At 43.6% G+C, this 21,357-nt stretch overlaps 1 protein-coding gene across 2 annotated transcripts in view; it reads left to right on the top strand.

The window, feature by feature from the left end:
• LOC121291776 (zinc finger protein 271-like) overlaps positions 1-16,732 on the top strand; it is a 50,685-nt gene extending 33,953 nt beyond the window's left edge. The window contains exons 1-2 of one of the 2 annotated variants that reach the window (XM_041213320.1): positions 7,899-7,993; positions 9,995-16,732. In XM_041213320.1, the coding sequence (XP_041069254.1) occupies positions 10,442-11,914 (1,473 nt within the window). In that variant the 5' untranslated portion in view covers positions 7,899-7,993; positions 9,995-10,441 and the 3' untranslated portion in view covers positions 11,915-16,732. Of the gene's footprint in view, positions 1-7,898; positions 7,994-9,994 lie in introns of those variants that run through there. The other variant, XM_041213319.1, reaches the window with a different exon arrangement.
• The last annotated feature ends 4,625 nt before the right edge of the window (positions 16,733-21,357 follow it).

Here is a 21,357-nt window from a genome sequence, read left to right as displayed (position 1 = left end):
AACCATCTGATGACCTGATGTCAGATTCACAGAGGGTCTCTTACAATCTGTCCCATTTTACCTCGAGTCAGAAAGAAATGCCCCTCATCACCAGACAAAACAGAAAACTAGTAGTAAAGGAATGGCGAGCAGACAGCTTCAAGAGGGAGAGAAATGATTTGAGGACCAGGCCATGGAGCGGAGCACCTTAGATCTACAATCTTAACTGGGGCAGGGTCTAAATGGAGGACAGGCCCTTCAGCACCAGTAAGGGAGATGGATTCATATCTTGGAGAGTCAAACTTATATACTTTTACTCCACAGTCTGGAGAAAACAGTCTCTCACCAATGTAGAATGTAGTCACCAATGTAGAATGTAGTCACCTGTTATCCATTTAGCCATGTTGATGGGTGTCTGAGATGCGGAGTGAAGAAGGGAGGGATGGGGGCAAAGGGGGGAATGGGGGTGAAGGGGGAATGGGGGGGTGAAGGAGGGGGATGTGGGGTTGAAGGAGGGTGATGGGAGTGAAGGAGAGGGGATGGGGGAGTGAAGGAGGGGCTATGGAGGGTGAAAGGGGGGTTGTTGGTGAAGGAGGGAGTTGAAGGAGGGGGGATGGGGTGAAGGAGGGTTGAGGAGGAGGGGTAGATGCCAGTGATGAAGCAAACACTGTGGCTACAAGAGCAAGTAGAGACTGGGAATCATGCAGCGAGTAACTCATCTCCTGACTCCCCAAAGCCAGTCCACCATCTACAAGGCACAAGTCAGGAGTGTGATGGAATACTCTCCATTTCCCTAGATGAGTGCAGCTCCAACAACATTCAAGAAGCCGGACACCATCCAGGACAAAGCAGGCTGCTTGATTCTCACCCCATCTCCAAACATTCACTCCCTCCACCACCGACACACAGTAGCAGCAGTGTGTACCATCTACAAGATGTACTGTAGGAACTCACCAAGGCTCCTTCAACAGCGCCTTTCATTACCATCTAAAAGGACAAGGGCAGCAGATAGATGGGAACACCATCATCTAGAAGTTCCCCTCCAAGCCATTCACCATGCTGATTTGGGAATATATCACTGTTTCTTCACTGTCGCTGGGTCAAAATCCTGGAACTCCCTCCCAAACTGCACTGTGGATGTGCCTACACCACATGAACTGCAGTGGTTCAAGAAGGAAGCTCACCACCACTTTCTCACGGGCAATTAGGGAGGGCAATAAATGCTGGCCTAACCAGTGACCCCCATATCTGAAAACAAAGAGGTGGGATGTGGTGTGAAAGTGGGGAGGGGAGGGGGGGGGTGTTAAACGATTGCGATCCTGATTCCCGCCACCTGGGGTTGGGAGTTGCAGGTGTGTTCCCCCAATTCCCGCCCCGCCCACATGACAGCCACTCTGGCTTGCGTTTTCTCAGATTTGAAGTCCCCAATGCTGGGTGTCACGGGCTCCCATCAGGCACTATGGGCTGGGTCTTCCCCTGGTTCCATACAGCCGTACCTGACTGCACAGGCGCGAGGCCCCATGCTGAATGATTTATGTCATTCCGACTGGATCAGAGTTGGCCTTCACAATGCTTGCACGGATACAGGTGGAGCAATGTCGGAAGTCCTAGCCCCACCTTCTATGATTGGCTAAACCGAGTGATTGACATTTTAACTGTGGGTGGGATTTCAATGTATCCTGTCCCCGATTGGTTGCGAGATATGTTAATCAGAGAGCCCACCCACTCTGCCCATTCTCTCCCCTTCCTCTTCCACAACTGGTTCACTTCCTATAGGGACTGAAAACCAAATGAGGAGATGGTGAGTGATAGAACAGAATTCATACAAGTTGTATCACATAAGATCCATTCTAGTGTTCAGGACTGAATATCCAGTGAGTGAAAGAGCAGAGTTTATATTGATTGTATCCCATAAGATGCACACTGATATTCAGGATTGGATAGCCAGAGTGAAGGAACATTCTGGTGTAAGGAATTGGGGCCTGAGAAATAAATCGAAAGGGAGACCATAACATTGTAGAAAGTAGGTACATTAATGAAGCATGGAATATGATTTAGTAAAGTGGCAGTAATTAAAATAAATGGCTTTATTTTACCCCACTGTTCGGAAATTGAGTTGGATGTGGGAAGATTTTCCAGATTGGTCTTGAGTTGCACCTGGAATTCCTCTCTTCAGTCGGGCTGTTTTAGGGCTGAGACATTGACCTCCTCCCTCTTGGACTTTTGGGTCTTGTGATGTCTTGGTGCTGGTTGGATGTTCATCAGCGATCAAACAAGTCAATGACCTGTCCAGCAGGCATCAGTCCCCTACATGGATCGAGTGATACAGACATCACTTAGAACTTTGACTTGGCTTCAGACCTTCCAGAGGAACTTCCAACATGGACTTTGTTTCCAGACAAATTCAAAAAAAGTGTCGAGAATAACACCAGGAACTCTTCATTACATTCATCAACGTAACCAAAGCATTTAATTCAGTAAATCATGAGGCTCTGTGCATTGTGTTCCATTATTTGGATGAACAAGAAACTTCATCTCAATCCTGACATTGCTTCATGATGATATGACTGCAACTGTTTTGAGTGGGAGATCTGAAACAGAAGCCTTCAAAATCCAGACTGGTGTCAAGCAAGGCTGTGTGATAGCCCCCATTCTACTTACCTGACAGTGATTATTCACTTCATCAAATATCAACTGCCATCTGGTGTCAGTATTAAATACCATCCAGATGGGAAACTCATTTACCTCAGTCTCCTCTATGTCAAAATTAAACTGACCATAGGTACACATGATCTACAATTTGCAGGTGCAGTGTCGTTTTCCACTCTGTAACAGACTTGCAAACCTCTCTTGATCTCTTCAATTCTGCATGATGGAAATGAGCTCAATCCTGTGCCACTGAAGTTCGGTGTCATTTCTGACCATCAGAATTGGGAGTCAGACTAAAGCACGGGCATTTTAAGGAAGCTTCTGTCTGTAGTATTCTGACAGAGTTTCCCCTGATATATATATATATGTGTGTATGTGTGTGTGTGTGTGTGTGTGTGTTTTAGTATTAGTAAAGTGAGCCAGCTCTCAGGAGTGGGCATGGGGTAGAATCAGACCTTGCTTTAGTTGGTGATGTGGATTATAGACAGATCCTCTTCAGGTTTCATAAAAGTATAATAATTTTCATAATATTTTTCTGGTTTATTGTGAAGTAGGTTTATGGGCATAACTATAGCTGGGTCTGTTTGTGTGTGATTTAATTACATTTGGAGTCAAGTAGACTGCAAGCTTTAACTCATCAAAAGAAGCTAGGTGCTTGACATGCTCATGAGTAAACATGGATGTTGGCTTCATGTATGAAGTGTGAAGGGAATTTGCATTTTGAGATAAATGAAGGGATATTTGGATTTCAAAGGGATCATAGTCTGTTTACAACTAGCCAGATAAGCAAGGCTAAGGAATATGTTTATTTGTCCCAAAGGTTACTGATAATACATTGGCAACATTAAAGTTTTATATTATGATGGAAATACAGTTTCAAAGACATATGAAACAATAGAATTTACATTTTAAAAAGAGAGAAACATATATAAAGGAGAATGAAAGGTTATGCAGGAGAAGGCCATGTAAGACCTAACAGTAGTCTGTGAAAAGCCTTAATGAAGCGTCCAACATTTGTGCATGTCTGTCTTACGAAAGTGTCCTGTCTTATGAAACTGAAGCTGGAGAAAAGCCATTGGGAATTCCACCGTCCAGGGTACTGTGTTAACTTGCTGAGTCTGATTTAAATTTAAAATCTATTTCTGACAGTTGCCTTAAATGGAGGTTAGGTTAATTAGGAATTTTAGGAGTTATTATAGTAGTAATTGTAGTCCTTTGTATGTGCTTGACATTTTTTATTTTGATAAATATTTTAATGTAATTTTTAAAATCCCTAAAGGTCTTGGTGGACTTATTACTTCTGAATTCAGTGTATTCATCTTGTAATAAATACAAATTGCAAAACAGTTGTGATAGCGCGACCAAGTTTCCCTCGTGGATATGTCCACCTGGCACACATCATCTGCCACATCATAACATCAGGTGATGGGTGTTTGACTATACTATCGGTAATGTTTGTACTCTCCTGTCTGGGAGGACTACTATCCTGAGTATGGTGAGGGAATGGGGTGAGTCGCTACAGACCTGAGTTCACTCAGCACATCATACCTCGGTGTAATAATGGTGTGATATGTTCATCTTACATTCTTCCAGGATTCATTTCATGTTCTGGGAAAGATCTGGAGTCATTTTCAAATGCTTTGTAATTTTGGTCAATTCAAAGTATGGTGTAAGTTAAATATTGTGTTGTTTGCTGCTTTTCTATCTTTGCATAGATTTATATCTGACAAATTTATTTTTTTAACTAAACTCAAAACCACCTGATTTGTCAACACTCCTATTCACTGAAACACTCATGAGCCTACAATAAGAGTCCTGTACGTAATATATTGGTCATTGTCACTGTGAGCTGGTATCCTTTCTCCATCAATGGGGGCTTGTGATTTCCAGTTCACAGGAAGCATTACTTTTCCCTAAGAAATAATTTATTTATTAAACTTCATGAAATTACACATCTGAAAGCACTTTACATTCAATGAAGTGTTTTTTTGAACTGTAGTCACTGTTGTAATGTTGGAAACTGGGCAGTCAATTTGCGCACAGCAAGCTTTCACAAACAGCAATGTGGTAGTGCCCAGCTAACCTGTTTCTGTGATATTTATTGCGGGATCCATTTGACCATGACATCAGGGAAGACTTCCCTGCCCTTCTATGATGTAGAGCCATGGGATCTTTTGCATTCACCTGAGAGGGCAGACAGTACCTTTGTTTAACTCATCTGAAGGTGGTACTTCTGACAGCACAGAACTCTCTCAGTACTGCACTGGAGTGTCAGCCTCAGTGCTCCAGTTTCTGAATTGAGACCTGAACACACAATCTTCTGACTCAGAGATGAGAGTACTAACTAAGTCATGACTGACAATAACGGTCTGACTGACTGATAATGTTTTTGCTGTGTTATATTCAGTTTCTAAGGGGTTAAGTCCCAAGGCTGTGTACAGAATGCATTTCCCCCTGTAAACTAGCAGCCTAAAAGTTTAATTTGACTTACAGTGGTAACTAGTTAGAGCTGCAGGTTTCAGTGTTGTCTTAGTGTCTGGGTTCCTGAACCTGTGAAAGGTGGTAAAGTCCCTGGTGTCAGCTGGAATGGACATCTTAAGGGATTGTCTTCAATCAGTACTGCTGATTAACCATTCTGCTTTCATTCACGCATGAAAGTTCTATTGTTTAGGCACAGTTCTAACAGTCTGTCAGGAATAAAACTTGAGGAATAACCCACTCTTCCCAGGAAAGCTCAGTGTTAGTTTTAGTGAGATTTTTGATCTTGTTTTCAGACCCTTCCATGGCTTCTCCCGTCCCTATCTCTGTAATCTCTTCCACCCCTCAGTACTGCACTGGAGAGTCAACCATGATTTTTTGTGCTCAAGTCCTGGAGTGGGAATTGAACCTACAACCCTCTGACTCAGAGAACAAGGTTGTGGGTTCAAGTCCAGCTGCAGATGGATTATTCCATGAACATGGATTAAAGTTGTTATCAGGGCCACACGAATAATTCCTCAGGCTCTGGGCTCCCTGAACAAACATCCTCACTGCCCATTTATTGAAACACAAACATGTTGTAAAATGAGTGAAGAAATTATCCTGTCGATGTTTACACACTGCATTGATCATGAAGCCAATTAGATCACAATGTATTGCTGTAAATAAAACTGCTTCAATTGGTTGCACAAAATTATTTTTAAAATTTGCTTTAGTTAAACTCCTTGACAAATATGTGTTATGATCCCAACTGATGTTACTACTGGAAAAGTCAGATCCCAGGGTGGAACCCAACTTAATAGATCCTAACTTTTACTTTTTGTTTAGAAACATGGAGAGCAGATACTGAACTGGGTCACAGGAGTCGGCTAATGAACTTTTAACAAAAGAATAAAACATTTAATAAACAAGAAATGATGAACTATATTACACTACTCCTTCACTCCAACAATATCTTAACAGATATATAGATTCGTAAGGATAACACAAGTTACAAAAGCTCTTATACTCTAAAGTTCACACTAAGTACCCACTCCATGTAAACCAATAGGTGACCTGTGGTCAGACACACCATACTTTGAAACCAAGTGACAGCTGCCACCCCAAACAGGTGCTATGGATCTCTCAGCAACTCCCCCCAGATGCTTGCCACATCGTGAGCCACCCTGTCTCACTGAACTCCATCTTTCACATGAGGGTTTCCAACCTCCGCTCTCGAAGAGCTTGCTTTGGATTTGTCTGCCCAAACGACGCTTTCTCTTGGATGCCTTCCACAAGGGTCCACCTCCAGGATTTCGATCTCTCTTTCCAATATTCCTTCCCCCGGATCTCTGTGTGCATTCAGGCTTCACCTTTCATGCACCCTCTCGGGTATTTGGCTGTGCCAAGCAGGGCACTGTTGCTCCAAAAGCCCTTGCTTAGTAGTCACCAACTTTTGGCTGTCTCCTCAGATCTTCTGGCTTTTTGCAAGACCACCTTGCTCCAAGTCTGCTTCCTGCAGCTCTGTATTTTAACTTTGAGCCTTTTCCTCTGCTCCTCACTCTTGACTTCACTTAACGGGACTTTTTTCAGAAATCTTTCCTTTTCCTTTGACTAGTTCCACTCCTGGTTTTGGGACTTTTCTTCCTCATTCTTTGGAACAGGCTTTCTCTCCTGTCCAGCTTCTCCTGGCACCTGATTCCAGCTGAACTAAAACTGCTTTATGTTTCCCTGAGTTCTGTGTGGGTCCCCTGTTGCTAGGCAACAGCCCAGTTTTTCTACTTTGTTTTAGCTTCCCTAAACCACTTCAAGGGTTATAAAACCTCAATAAAATGCAGGTATACAAACAAACCCACAGACTTGCAGGCAACATTCTCCTAGAGAAAAACTCTAAATGAAACTAGACCCAGGTTTCACCCTTTCAACTGACAAATAAAAAAAATTAAACTTAAAACTACAGCTTATTTCTAATATACAAATACACATATAACTTACTTGGTACTATCTCTAGTTCCAAACATATGCAACAACCACAGTGCACAGATTGTGGCCAAGAGTTTATGTTGGTTTGAGTTGGTTTTATCAGCATAATGCAGCTGAAATTGACTGTATAAGGAACTTAAATTGTCAGTTATGTCAAGTGTAAATTGAACTTCTGTGATCCTCAACGCTGGTTTATTAAACATCACCCAGGAGGCTGGTACCAATGACAGAGATGACCATGGTCCCAGATGGGAAAAATGAGAGTGGCAAGTTTCTGCAAATTGCTAGAGAAGAAAAATAGGGGGGAGAGAGATGGAGGAGGAGAGAGTAACACAGAGGAGCAGGGAGCGAGAACTAGGAAAGTGGATCAGGAGGAAAGAAAAGGAGGCAGTAGGTAGGAAAGGAAGGAGAGATAGGAGGCGGATGAACAGAAGAGAGCAGCATAAATGATTCTCTCCTGTGTCTCCTTCCAATGCCCCTCTCTCGTCTGCCCCTCCTGTACATGTGCTGATCCCACCACTGCACGTCATCGCTGTCTTGGATGCTGTGGGTCTCCCTTCTCTGATCTGCTGTCAAACACATCTGAGGCTACACATCCAACTCGGATGTTGTCAGTTTGAAAGACTCCGAGGATGAGGAATGCTATTCCCACACTAGAAATCTCTGTCAAATGTTTGACAGGGGAATCTGAGACAACAGCTGCAATAAGTGAGGTTTTATTCAGGTGGGACAATGACAAGTTTAAATGCTCAAAGTTTCACTGGTCAGTTTCCCAAGCTTCAGGAAACTCATGTTACTCCAGAAATATTTGGATTGGCTGTGGGGGATGTCAATCAGAGAGCCCACCCTCTCTGCCCATTCTCTCCTCTTCCTCTTCCACAGCTGCTTCACTTCCTGTAGGGACTGAAAACCAAGTGAGGAGATGGTGAGCAAAAGAGCAGAATTTATAATAATTACATCACATAATATCCACACTAATGTTCAGGCAGTCTGACTATCCTGTGGGGAATCAGGTGTGGAAATGCCCCTTATGCTGTGTGAGAAGATCCAGCTGAGAGAGCTGTTTACTGGGTGCTTTGTGCTGAACTGTTTGACTGGAGCTGTGTGTTGGATATTGAGTGTGTTTATTGGAAGCTTTTCCCTTCTGATTTACAGGCTGAGTTTTGTTGATGGGTCATTACTGAATATGAGAAGGTGAGGTGTAATTATCTGGGAGGTGCAGAGTGTCTGAGGATTCTTACTGATTTCCTATTGTTGAGTTCTGTATGTGTGTGTGTGTGTGTGTTGGGAGCTGGTTATTATCCTGTGGACTGTGAATGGTCAGTTCTGTCTGTGTTTTGGGATCTGGATGTTTCCCATCTTTTCAAATCCCTCTAAGACCACCCCCACCCCCACCCCCACCCCCACCAATCTCTAACCTCCTCAGAAAAGTATAAAAAGACTTGCATTTATATAGAGATTTTCATGACCACCAGATGTCCCAAAGCCCTTTACAGCCAATGAAGTACTTTTGAAGTGTCATCACAGTTGTAACTTAGGAAACATGGCAGCCAATGTGTGCACAGCAATCTTCTATTAATAGCAATGTGATAACTACCCGATAACCTGTTTTTTAGTGGTGTTGATTGAGGGATTAATGTTGGTCAGGACTCCTGGGATAACTCCCTTATTCTTCAAAATAGTGCCATGGGATCTTTTACACACACCTTAGAGAGAGCAGAAGGGGCCTTGTTTGAGATCTCATCTGAAAGACAGCACCTCTGAAGTGCAGCACTACTAGTCTATGATTCTGTATGATTCTATGAAAGGTTGTCTGTTACCATCCCTGGCTCTCAATGTCATTTCCCTATGTTGGTCAGGAATAGGGACACCGTGCATAGGAATAGGTGCCAGCCCCACTCACATGAGACACCAGTGATGTGCTGCCCCAGCTCATCTGCTGCTGAAACCCTCATCCATACATTTTTGGCTCTAGACTCAACTATTCCATTGCTCTCCAGGCTGCATATTGTACTATAAACTTAAGCTCCTCCAAAACTCTGCAGCCCATGTCCTAACTGACACCAAGACCCATTCCCCAATCACCCCTGTGCTCGCTGATCTACACTGGCTCCTGATCAAGGAACAGCTCGATTTTAAAATTCTAACACTTGTTTTCAAATCTGTCCATGGCCTTGCCCCTCTCTATCTCTGTAATATCTAAAGCAATTTGTCTGCCATACCTGGAGAGACATTTATTGAAATGTCTTTTAATGCCTTTTAAAGATTTTACCTGAAGGCCTCAGCCTTTCCCAAAAGCCTGGGCTTGGATTTGATAGTTTTGCCCAGTGCTTTGGCTGATAGCTGAATTTGGGATGTGCAGTCTGAGCGAGTGCAGTGTATCTAATTTCCCAGGATAAAGCAGAACCCTTCAATCAGCTACACTGAAGCAATATTTTTGTAGCTTCTAACTTCCTGCCCAGTTTGTTTTCTTCAAATAATTTTCTAAAACAAGGGGAGGAATTTCAAAATCTCCCTTGAATTAACATTTTTCCTGAGTGTTTTTTATATTAAGCACATACTCTAAGGGTAAAAACTGATCTTCACCAGCACGACTCGAGCTCATAGTGAATTGATAGCCCGTTTTACACTCTGCCCGACTGTCTTTTCCATTGCCCTCACGGTGCCTGGGAAGATGGGGGGCTGGGTGGAGGAAAGAAAGTAGCCACATTGTCTGCTCCTGGTCACTATCCAGTGTCCCTGCTGGAAACAGAGGGTGTGTGACAGTCAAACGAGGAAAATGAAAGGACTTGTATCTGATTCCCCCACACAGGGGAATAGCAGACTGGCACTCACTGTAGAACAGTCTCTAACTGAGGAGTCAGCCTCTTCAGCTAAGGAAGAGAGGGAGTTGGAGGAAATCATGTTTCCTTTTCCTGTTTTACAGAAGGATTGCACCATACTACACCAGAGAATACAGAGGGGATAGACACCGCAGATAGATCCTGACCATCACCCAAGGAACAACTGCACAACTGTGGGGAGACATCCAATCTCTTCACAGCATTGCTAAACACAGAGAACCATCACCTGGAAATGAGTTGGGTCAGGGGTGCTTTGACATATCATCAGATCTGAAACTGGTCAGTGGTGTGGACCCTTCCATCACAACCAACCTTTTCGAAGGTTCAGCTGTGGGCGATTGGTCAGGGTGAGGCTGGGAAGAAGTGTGAGTGGCTCCAAGTGTGGTGAGAGCTTCAATCATTCATCGAGCCTCATGAACCACTGACTCATTCCTACAGGTGAGAGGCTGTTCAAGTGTGAGGTGTGTGAGGAGGGATCCAAAGACTCATAAGATCTCCTAACAGAAAAGGTGCGTCTGTTGCACAGCCAAATGGAAGAGAAACCATTCAAATGTGAGGTGTGTGACCAAGACTTCACACAGTCATCGACACAGGTGAGACACCAATGTATCCACACTGGGGAGAAGCTTTTCAAGTGTGAGGTGTGCAATAAATCAATGTCAGACTTATGGCACCTCCGCACACACCAACGCATTCACACAGGGGAGAAACCCTTCACGTGCAAGGTTTGTGACAAATCATTTTCACAGTTAACAAACCTCCGTGCACATCAACAAATTCACACAGGGGAGAAACCATTCATGTGTGAGGTGTGTGAGAAATCCTTTACAAGGATGTGGAGCTTCCTAGCCCATCAGACAATCCACACAGGGGAGAAGCCCTTTAAGTGTGAGCTTTGTGATAAAGCTTTTGCGACATCTACGAGGCTCCTGATACACCAGAAGATTCACACAGGGGAGAAACCCTTCAGGTGTGATGTTTGTGAGAAGGCTTTCATTCACTCCTTTGATCTCATGAGGCACCAGCGGATTCACACAGGGGAGAAACCATTTAAGTGTGAGGTGTGCGATCGAGCCTTCACACAGTCATCAATGCTTGTGACACATCGACGCATCCATACTGGGGAGAAGCCTTTCAAGTGTGAGGTGTGCAACAAATCATTTGCGCAGTCATCAACCCACCATGAACACCAACGCATTCACACAGGTGAGAAACCGTTCATGTGTGAGGTGTGCGACAAGTCTTTCTCGCGGTCAACACACCTCCGTGCACACCAACGCATTCACACTGGAGAGAAACCATTTGTGTGTGAGGTGTGTAACAAATCATTTTCGAAGTCATCAAGCCTCCGCGAGCACCAATGCATTCACACAGGGGTGAGACCATTCAGGTGCGAGCTTTGTGATAAAGGTTTTGTGATATCCTCCGCCCTCCTGAGACACCAGCGGATTCACACAGGGGAGAAACCCTTCAGGTGTGAGGTGTGCGACCGAGCCTTCACACAGTCATCGATGCTGGTGAAACATCGACATATTCACAGTGGGCAGAAGCCGTTCAAGTGTGAAGAGTGTGACAAATCCTTCTCACAGTCTTCGACCCACCGTGCACACCAGTGCATTCACACAGGTGCGAAACCATTCACATGTGAGGTGTGCGACAAATCATTCTCCTTGTCAAATACCCTTCTCGAACACCAGCGCAATCATACAGGGGAAAAACCATTCACATGTAAAGTGTGTGACAAATCATTCTCGCGGTCATCAAACCTTCGTGCACACCAGCGAATTCACACAGGGCAGAAACCATTCAGGTGTGTGGTGTGCGACAAACTATTCTCACGGTTAGCAAATCTCCATGTACACCAACGCATTCACACTGGGGAGAAGCCATTCAGGTGTGAAATGTGCAACAAATCATTTGCACAGTTATCAAACCTCCTGCGGCATCAGACAATTCACTCAAGTGTGAGGTGTGGAACGAGGGCTTTGGACAATCATCAGTGAAATCATCTCGTTGAAACACCAACATATTCATTCTGTTGAGAAACCATTCCCACACACAAGGAGCCTCGGCAAGGACCAATGCGATCACATGGAAGTAACCATTCATGTGAGAGTTGTGCTGCAAATTATGGAACCTCTACACACGACAAAGCATTCACAGTAGGGAGAAACCATTCACGTATACCGTGTGCAACAAATCATTCTCGTAGTTAACAAACCTCTGCAGACACTAATGCCTCCACATGGGGGGAAACCATTCATGTGCGAAATTTACAACAAATCTTTCCCGAAACTCCTGCTCCACTAGAGGATCCACATGAGAGTAACCCTTAAAGTGTGAGATTTTTTAAAGTTTTCATGACATCTTCCACCCTCTGCAACATCAGAGGAGTCACACAAGCGAGAAATTATTCAGTTGTGATGTTTGTTACAAGGTTTTCACACAGTCAGCATGTCTCATGGCACATCGATGTACTCACACAGCGGAGAAACCCTATTGGAGTGAGCTCTGTAATAAGCCTTCACACAGTTGTTGGACCTCCTGAAACATCAGTGAACCCACACAGGAGACAAATCCTTCCAGTGTGACGTGTGCCAAGATTGTTTTGCCTACTCCTCTCTCGCCATACACCAACATCTCCACACGGACTTGGAGCCGGGTCACCTGCTTCCATTACACTGAGAGTTGTCTGTGTTGTTTACCCTCCAGTGCTCACACAGGGGAGCTGTTGTTCCACAGCACTGTCTGTCTCAGTAGTGTCTGTCTCAAACCTCCCCCACCATCAGTCCAATTGCTTCAAGAAGGCCAATTTAATCTTTGACCAGATCACCAAACATCACCAAAAGAAGACATCAATATGTATAGAAGCTCCTGTATAAACTCAGCATCCTTTCAGTGCAGCGTCAGGTACAAGTTACTCACTGACTCACTCTGAATGAGAAGGCAATCAGCTACTCAGTGGTTAGAAAGGCTTCAGCTTCTGCTCTACCAGCATAAGCACCAAGGGGAAGAGCCATTTCTGGGGCAGTAATGGAGGGACTTCAGTTAGCCTTAGCATCTCTGATCTGCGGATGGGGAGAGTCAGCCAGGAATCTTGTTCGTCATCGGTGACCCCAACTGGGAAGTCATGGGGAGGGCAGGATGTGTCGCGGCTGTGACAGTCTCCATTGTCTCACAACATTCACTGTCTGGGTCTACACATGCTGAATGGCCACTCAAACAGAGCACTAGAGGCCAATCAATGTCCACAGTCTGTACTCCAGGTCAGTATCTTGAGGACTGGAGGGAATGTGAGAAGATAACAGCTTGTATTTATAGAGCACTTTAATATAATCAAACATCCTAAAGTGTTTCATAGAGATGTAATCAGAGAAAAATTAACACTGAGACAGAGAAGGGGATATTGAGTGGGGATGACCAAAAATATGGTTGAAGAGATGGGATTTGAGGAGGATCCTAAAGGAGGGGAGAGAGATAAAGATTCAAAGAGGTTTAAGGAGGGAATTCTAAAGATCTCTTAACACCCAAGGTACATCTGTTACAAGCTCTGTTAACACAAGTGCAGCTACATGGAAGAGAAATCCTTCAAGTGTAAGATTTGTGTTCAAGCTTTTGTGGTGTCTTTGAGTCTCCTGAGACATCAAAGGAATCACACAGGGGAGGAACCTTTCAGGAGTGAGGAATGTGACTGAGTTTTCACATCTAGTACCACTTCTCAGCATTCTCCCCATAGCACATTCTTCCTTTTCAGATAATACAATTCCCTCTTGAATTCCTTGATTGAACCTGCCTCCACCACACTCTCAGACAGTTCATTCTAGATCCTAATTACTCGCTGTGTGAAAAGTCTTTCTTCATGTCTCTGTTGCTTATTTTGCCGATTACCTTAAATCTGTGCTCTCCGGTTTTCGATCATTTCATCAATGGGAGCAATTGTTCTTTAACTACCCTGCTCAAACCCCTCATGATTTTGAATATTTCGATCAAATCTCCTCTCAGCCTTTTCTTCTCCAAGGAGAACAGTCCCAACTTCTCCAATCTATCTACATAACTGAAGTTCCTCATCCATGGAACCATTCTCTTGAATCTTCTCTGCATTCTCATGCCTTCACATCCTTCCTAAATTGCAGTGCCCAGAACTAGACACAATATTCCAGTTGAGTCTGAACCAATGTTTTATACAGGTTTAACATACTTCCTTCCTTTTGTACTCTGTGCCCCTATTGATAAAGACGAGGATGCTGTATGCTTTATTAACCACGGTCTCAACCTGTCCTGCCACCTTTTGTGATTTTGTACATGTACACCCAGGTCCCTCTGCTCTTGCACCTCTTTTAGAATTGTGCCCTTTATTTTATATTGTCTTTCTGAATTCTTCCTACCAAAATAAGTTACTTCACATTTCTCTGCATTAAATTTATCCCCTTTTTGCAACAAGGGTGTAACATTTGCAATCCTCTAGTCCTCTGGCACCTCTCCTGAGGCAAGGAAGAGTGGAAAATTATAGCCAACATCTCCACAAATTCCAACCTCACTTCCCTCAGTATACTTGGATGCATCTCATATGGTCCTGGTTCCGATCATCTTTCAGTACAGACAGATTATCCAATAATTCCTTATCAATTTTAAATCCTTCAAGTTTCTGAATGACCTCCTATTCCACCATGACCTGCACAAAATCTTCTTCCTTGGTAAAGACTGTTGCAAAGTATTCATTTCATACCTCACCCATACCCCCCTGCTTTCATGCATTAATTCCCTTTTTGGTCCCTAGTTGGCCCCACACCTCCTTTTACCACCCTTTTACTATTTATATGCCTATAGAAGACTTTTGGATTCGCTTTTATGTTAGCTTTCAAAATTGTCTCATACTCTCTCTCTGCTTCTCATTTGCTTTTCCAGTTCCCCAATAAACTTTCAATATTCAGTTTGGTTCTTAGTTGTCCACTTGACATCTGTCATAAGCACACTTTTTCTTCTTCACCTTAATCTCATCTCTTTTGCCATCCAGGGAGCTCTGGATTTCTTTGCCGTATCTTTCCCTTTTATGGGAATATCCCTTGACTCTGCCTGATCTCCTCTCAGTTACCGTTTTTCTTGCCAACCTTTGATTCCAATTTATCTTGGTCAGATCCATTCTCATTGCAATGAAGTTGGCTGTGCCCAAGTTAATTATTCTTACTCTGGAGTGTTCCTTACCTTTTTCCATAGTCAACCTAAACCTTGTGATACAATAAGTATTGTCTCTAAATGTTCTCCTACTGACACTTGATCCATTTGGACCCCTCATTCGCAAGAACCAGGTCCAGCAATGCCTTCTTTCCCATTGGAGTGGAATCATACTGCAATGGAAAATTCTCCTGAACGCATACTAGGAACTCTTTCACCTCTCTGCCCTTTACACCACTACTATCCCGGTCTGCATTAAGACAATTAAAGTTCAGATTATTAACTTTTTTCCAGTACTGTAGAATTCTTGCACCTCTCTGTAATTTCCTTGGAAATTTGTTCTTCCACATATTTCCAACTAGTTTGTGGCCTATAGACTACTCTGAGCAATATAATTGCATCTCTTTTGTTCCTTACCTCTTGCCAAATAGATTCTGACCTTGACCCCTCTGGGACATCCTCTCTCTCCTGCTCTACAATGTTCTCTTTAATCATTACTGCCACCCCCCCTGCTTTCTTTCCTTCCCTACCTTTCCTGAACACCTTGTATCCAAGAATATTTAATACTCAGTCCCACCCTCCTTTGAGGCACAACGTTATATTTCCACGTGGCAATCTGCGCCGGCAACTCACCAATCTTACTTAATACGTTCTGTGCATTCACATACATGCACTGTAATCCTAATTTAGACTTTACTACTTTCCCTCTTTCTCTGACCTCACCAAATATCTTACTATTTTTTACTCTAGTGCTAACTGTCTCTCCTAATACTCTCCAGTATGACCTTCCCACACCCCAGCCAGGTTAGGTTAAACCCTCCCCAACAGTACTAGAAAATCGCGCTGCAAGGAAATTGGTCCCTGTTCTGTTTAGGTGTTACCCATCTGACCTGTACAGTTCCCATCTTCCCCAGAACTGATCCCAATTTCCCAGGGATCTAAAGTCCTCCATCTCGCCAGCCTCACATTCATCTGCTTTATCCTCCACTTTCTATACTCATTTGCGCCTGGCACTGCCAGAGAGAACTATCTTTGAGGTTATCCTTGCTAATTTCCTACCTAGCTCCCTAAATTCTGACTGCAGAATAAAATCCCTCTTTCTACCTATGATGTTGGTACCATTATGGACCATGACCCCAGGCTGTTCACCTTCCCCGCCTCAGAGTGCTTTGCAACCGTTCAGGGTTATCCTTGATCCTGCATCATGGAGGCAACATACCTTCCTGGATTCACGTCTGCAGCTGCAGAAATGTCTGTCTATTCCCCTAACGAATTTTTGATCACTATAGCTCTTCCAGTTTTCTTTGTACCCCTGTACAGCTGAACCAGCTGAGGTGCCATGTATGTGGCTCTGGCTGCACTCCCCAGATCAACCATCAATTTCAAAAGTATTCAGGACTGAATTCAGTATTCAAGGACCCCTGCACTATCTGCCTTCCTGTCATTTCCTTGACATCTTCCCTGAAAACCCTAGCTCGAATTTTAATGCTGTGCCAGTAAAATGAGCCAGCTCTCTGGAGTATGGAGTAGAACTGGACCTTGCTTTAGTTTGGTGATTTTCAAATGCTTTGTTATTTTGGATGATTCAAAGTTTGGTGTAAGCTGAATATTATGTTGTTGTTTGTCTTTTTATCAATTTTCTGTTTAAATTTATAACTCACAATAAATTCACTTTTTTAACTTAACCCAAACTACCTGATTTGCCAGCATGGTGTGTTCACATTCACTGAAACACTCAGGAGCATACAATAAGAGTCCTGTATACAGTATACTGATCAGTGTCACTGTGGGCTGGTATGCTTTCATAATATGTGGGTTTATAATTACCAATTCAGAGGAAGCATAACATTTCCCTCAGAAAGAAAGACTTGAAGTTTCGGCCTCTGAAAGCACTTTACAGCCAATGAAGTGCTCATTGATGGGTGTTGTTATGACCGAGCAATTGATAGAGCTGAGTTATTTAAAAATCCCAGAGAGAAACTTTAAACAACTGTCATAACCTAAATTTTTAAGTGGTAAATTTGAGATGCAACTTTAAATTCAGGAATCAGATCACCAATTCTCTAAACTAAGTGAAACATTTCATTAACTTACACCAGTTAAAATATATATACACATGGCTAAAAATTACTACTATCGTAACTTTTAACAAATTCCCAAACTAATCTCCATTAAGGCAACAGCAACTCATAGACTTAACCAGACACCAGGCAAAGCATTTTCACCTTAAGAATTCAAAATTAGATTCTTTTCACTTTGGCTCTCGTGGAGACAGTTGGAGGCTTACAGCTGCTGTTGATCTCACATTGCCTCTGCTCTACACACACAAAACTGCTGGAGTTATACCTAGCATAGTCCATTAAATGTAAATTCTCATTGTATCACCAGCCTCTTTGAACTCCACCTTTTAACAATAAAACCCCTTTCATAGCACCAATTTTGTTAGTAAAAAAACATATTGTTTGGTATCTGCTAGCTAGATGGTAACTTTCACCTCACTCCTTAAATGCTCTGTTCAAAAAATGTAAATACACTCTATCTCTCTTACATATCAAAACAACACACATCAAAGCAGCCAGACTAGCTGTCTTTAATCCAATTAAGATACACCCGCAAACTAAACCTCTATTTCAAAAGAAAAATATTTTCCAATAATATTATATACATCAATAGCTTCATGACAATGGTAACTGTTGTAATTTAGCATAAGTGGTAGCCAATTTGCACATAGCAAGTTCCCATAAAAAGCAATGTGATAATGACCAGATCATCTATTTTTGTGACATTGATTGTGGGATCCATATAGACCATGAAACTGGGGACAACTTGTCTGGTCTTCTACAACTTGGTGTCATGGTAACTTTTACATCCATCTGACAGAGCAGACAGGGCCTTGGTTTAGCTCATCTGAAAGATGACAGTGCAGCACTCCCTCGGTCCTACACTGGAACGTCAGTGTGCTTGTACACGAGCAGGGGAGAGGCCTCATCCTGAGTGAAACACAGCCAGAGTGAGTGTGGATATTGGCAATTTGGTGCACAGTGGGAATTCGGTACAGAGGGGAAGAGGTGCTCTTTGCATTTTTCTTTGTTATCCAACTTCTTAAATCTTCAGAGAGTGGCCTTGCCCTGCTGCAGCAGTAGAAGCTACAAGGGAGAGGAAGTAGTGGGTAAGGTTGGGTAAGTATTAACTACTTTTATCGTTTATAGTTTAAGGTCTTTTTGTCGTTTATAGTTTGTATATTCTGTAGTAACGAGGATCAGGAAATAAGGGCCCAAGAGTAATTGATTTAAAAGGTTTAATTTAAAGGGATAACTCATGGCAGGAGAGCTCAAAGCCATGGTGTGCTCCTCGTGCTCTATGTGGGAAGCTGGGAACATTTCCAGTGCCCGGGACCAGCATGTGTGCAGGAAGTGTGTCCAGCTGCAGCTCCTGGAAGCTCGGGTTTCAGAGCTGGGACAGCAGCTGGGGACACTGTGGAGCATCCGCGAGTCTGAGAGCATTGTGGATAGAGAGGTGGTCACACCGCAATTGAAGGGACTTGAGAAAGGAAGGGAATGGACGATCACCAGGCAGTCCAAGAGAAACAGGCAAGTAGTTCAGGAGTCCCCTGTGGTCCTGCTCGCAAATCAGTATTCCATTTTGGAGGCTGCTGGTTCCTCCAGGGAGTGCAGACAGAGCCAAGCTTCTGGCACCACAAGCAGCCTGTCTGTACAGGAGGGGAGGAAGAGAGGAAGAGCAATAGTAATAGAGGATTCTATAGTCAGGGGAACAGATAGGTGCTACTGTGGCCATCAACGTGACTCCAGGATGTTGTGTTGCCTCCCTGGTGCCAGGGTCTGGGATGTCACTGAATGCAGGGCATCCTGAAGGGGGAGGGTGATAAGGCAGGGTTGATGGTACTTGTTGGCACCAATGACATAGGTAGAAAGAGGGATGAGGTCTTGCACCAAGAATTCAGGGAGTTAGGCAGTAGACTAAAAAGCAGGACCTCTCGGGTTGTAATCTCTGGATTACTCCCAGTGCCACGTGCTAGTGAGCACAGAAATAGGAGAATAGCGCAGATGAATACATGGCTTAAGACTTGGTGCAGGAGGGAGGGTTTTAGATTCCTGGATCACTAGGACCGTTTCTGGGGAAGGTGGAACCTGTACAAGCGGGACAGTCTACACCTGAACCAGAGTGGGACTAACATCCTTGTGAGCGGGTTTGTTAGTGCTGTTGGGAGAAGTTTAAACTAATTCGGCAGGGGGAGGGGACACAGAATGTTAGCAGAATAGGGACACATCATAATACAGTAAAACAATCAAGTCAGAGGGAGTACAGCTGCATTAAGTTTCAAGGGAGTAAAGCAAGGCTGGATGGCCTCTAGTTTAATGCCAGGAATAATACAGGTAAAACGGATGAGTTAAGGGTGAGGATTGACACGTGGAATTGTGATATAGTAGCCATCACTGAGACGTGGTTGATGGAGGGGCAGAATTAGCAGCTCAACATTCTGGGATATAGAATCTTCAGGCGAGACAGGGGAGGTGGTAAAAGAGGAGGAGTCATTGCATTATTAGTCAAGGAGTCAGTTACTGCAGTAAGAGAGAGATGATATCTTGGAGGGGCCATTGAATGAAGCTTCGTGGGTACAGCTTAGGAATAAAAAAGGAGCAGCCACATTGTTAGATGTTTATTATAGACCCCCAGATAGTCAATGGGAAATTGAGGAGCAAATATGTGCACAATTTGCATACAATAACAATAGGGTAATTATATTAGGTGATTTCAACTTTCTCAACATTAATTGGGATAGACCTAGTGTTAAGGGCTTGGATGGAGTGGATTTATTGAAATGTGTACAGGAGAACTTTTTAGGTCAATATATAGAGGGTTCAACAAGGGACAGCGCAGTGCTGGACCTAATTCTGAGGAATGAAGCTGGACAGGTGGCTGAGGTGGTGGTGGGGGGAGCATTTTAGTGATAGCGACCACAACATGGTACAATTTAAGCTTGTTATGGACAAAGAAATAGACAAGTTGCCAAAAAATGTTTTGGATTGGGGGAGAGCGGATTTTAGTAAAATAAGGCAGGATCTGGCCAAGGTAGACTGGGAACAGCTACTTGTGGGGAAATCTACAGAAGAGCAGTGGGGGGCATTCCAAAAAGAAAAGGGGAGGGTACAGGCTTAACATGTTCCCCCTAGGGTGATAGGAAGGAGTAACAAGCCCAGAGAACCATGGATGACCAGAGATATTCAGGATATGATGAGAAGGAAAAGAGAGGCTTTTAGCAGGCACAAGGGGATCAAGTCAGCGGAGGCATTAGTGGAGTACAGAACGTGCAGGGTGGAGCTTAAGAAAGCAATTAGGAGAGCAAAGAAGGGATATGAGAAAGCTGTGGCTGGTAAAAGTAGGAAAAATCCCAAGATATTCTATCAGTATATCAATGGGAAGAGGATAAACAGGGAAAGAGTAGGGACCAAGGGAGCAATCTATGGGTGGAGCCAGAGGACATCAGTAGAGTGTTGAACGAATACTTCTCATCTGTCTTCACCCAAGAGAATGAGGATGAAGGTAGCGAATGCGGGGAGAGAGACTGCAAGGAAATTGACATAGGGAATGACAAGGTATTGGAGGTGTTGGCAGGCTTAAAAATGGACAAGTTTCCAGGTCCAGATGATTTATGTCCCAGACTGCTGAGGAGGCAAGGGAGGAGATCACAGGGGCTCTGACCCAAATTTTTAATTCCTCTTTGGCCACGGGGGAGGAGAAGAGCTAATGTGGTTCTGCTATTTAAGAAGGGTTGTAGAGATAAGCCAGGGAACTACAGACTAGTGAGTCTTGTGTCAGTGGTAGGGAACCTATTGGAGAAAATTCTGAAGGAGAGTATCTATCTCCACTTGGAGAGGCAAGGTTTGAACAGGGATAGTCAGCATGGCTTTGTCAGAGGGAGGTCATGCCTAACAAATTTGATTGAATTTTTTGAGGAGGTGACCAGGTGTTTAGATGAGGGTAATGTAGTTGATGTAGTTTATATGGATTTCAGCGAAGCCTTTGACAAGATCCCACATGGGAGACTTGTAAAGAAGGCAAATGCACATGGGATACAGGGTAATTTGATAAGGTGGATTCAAAATTGGCTTGGTTGTAGGAGACAGAGGGTGATGACAGAAGGTGTGCCACAGGGATCTTTGCTGGGTCCCCTATTATTCGTCATTTATATAAATGACACAGATGACTATTTTGGGGGTAGGATTAGTAAATTTGCAGATGACACAAAGATTGG

This window comes from Carcharodon carcharias, chromosome 19 (assembly GCF_017639515.1).
Source record: "Carcharodon carcharias isolate sCarCar2 chromosome 19, sCarCar2.pri, whole genome shotgun sequence".
Lineage (NCBI taxonomy): Eukaryota > Metazoa > Chordata > Chondrichthyes > Lamniformes > Lamnidae > Carcharodon > Carcharodon carcharias.
This window is presented reverse-complemented; position numbering and strand designations above follow the sequence as displayed.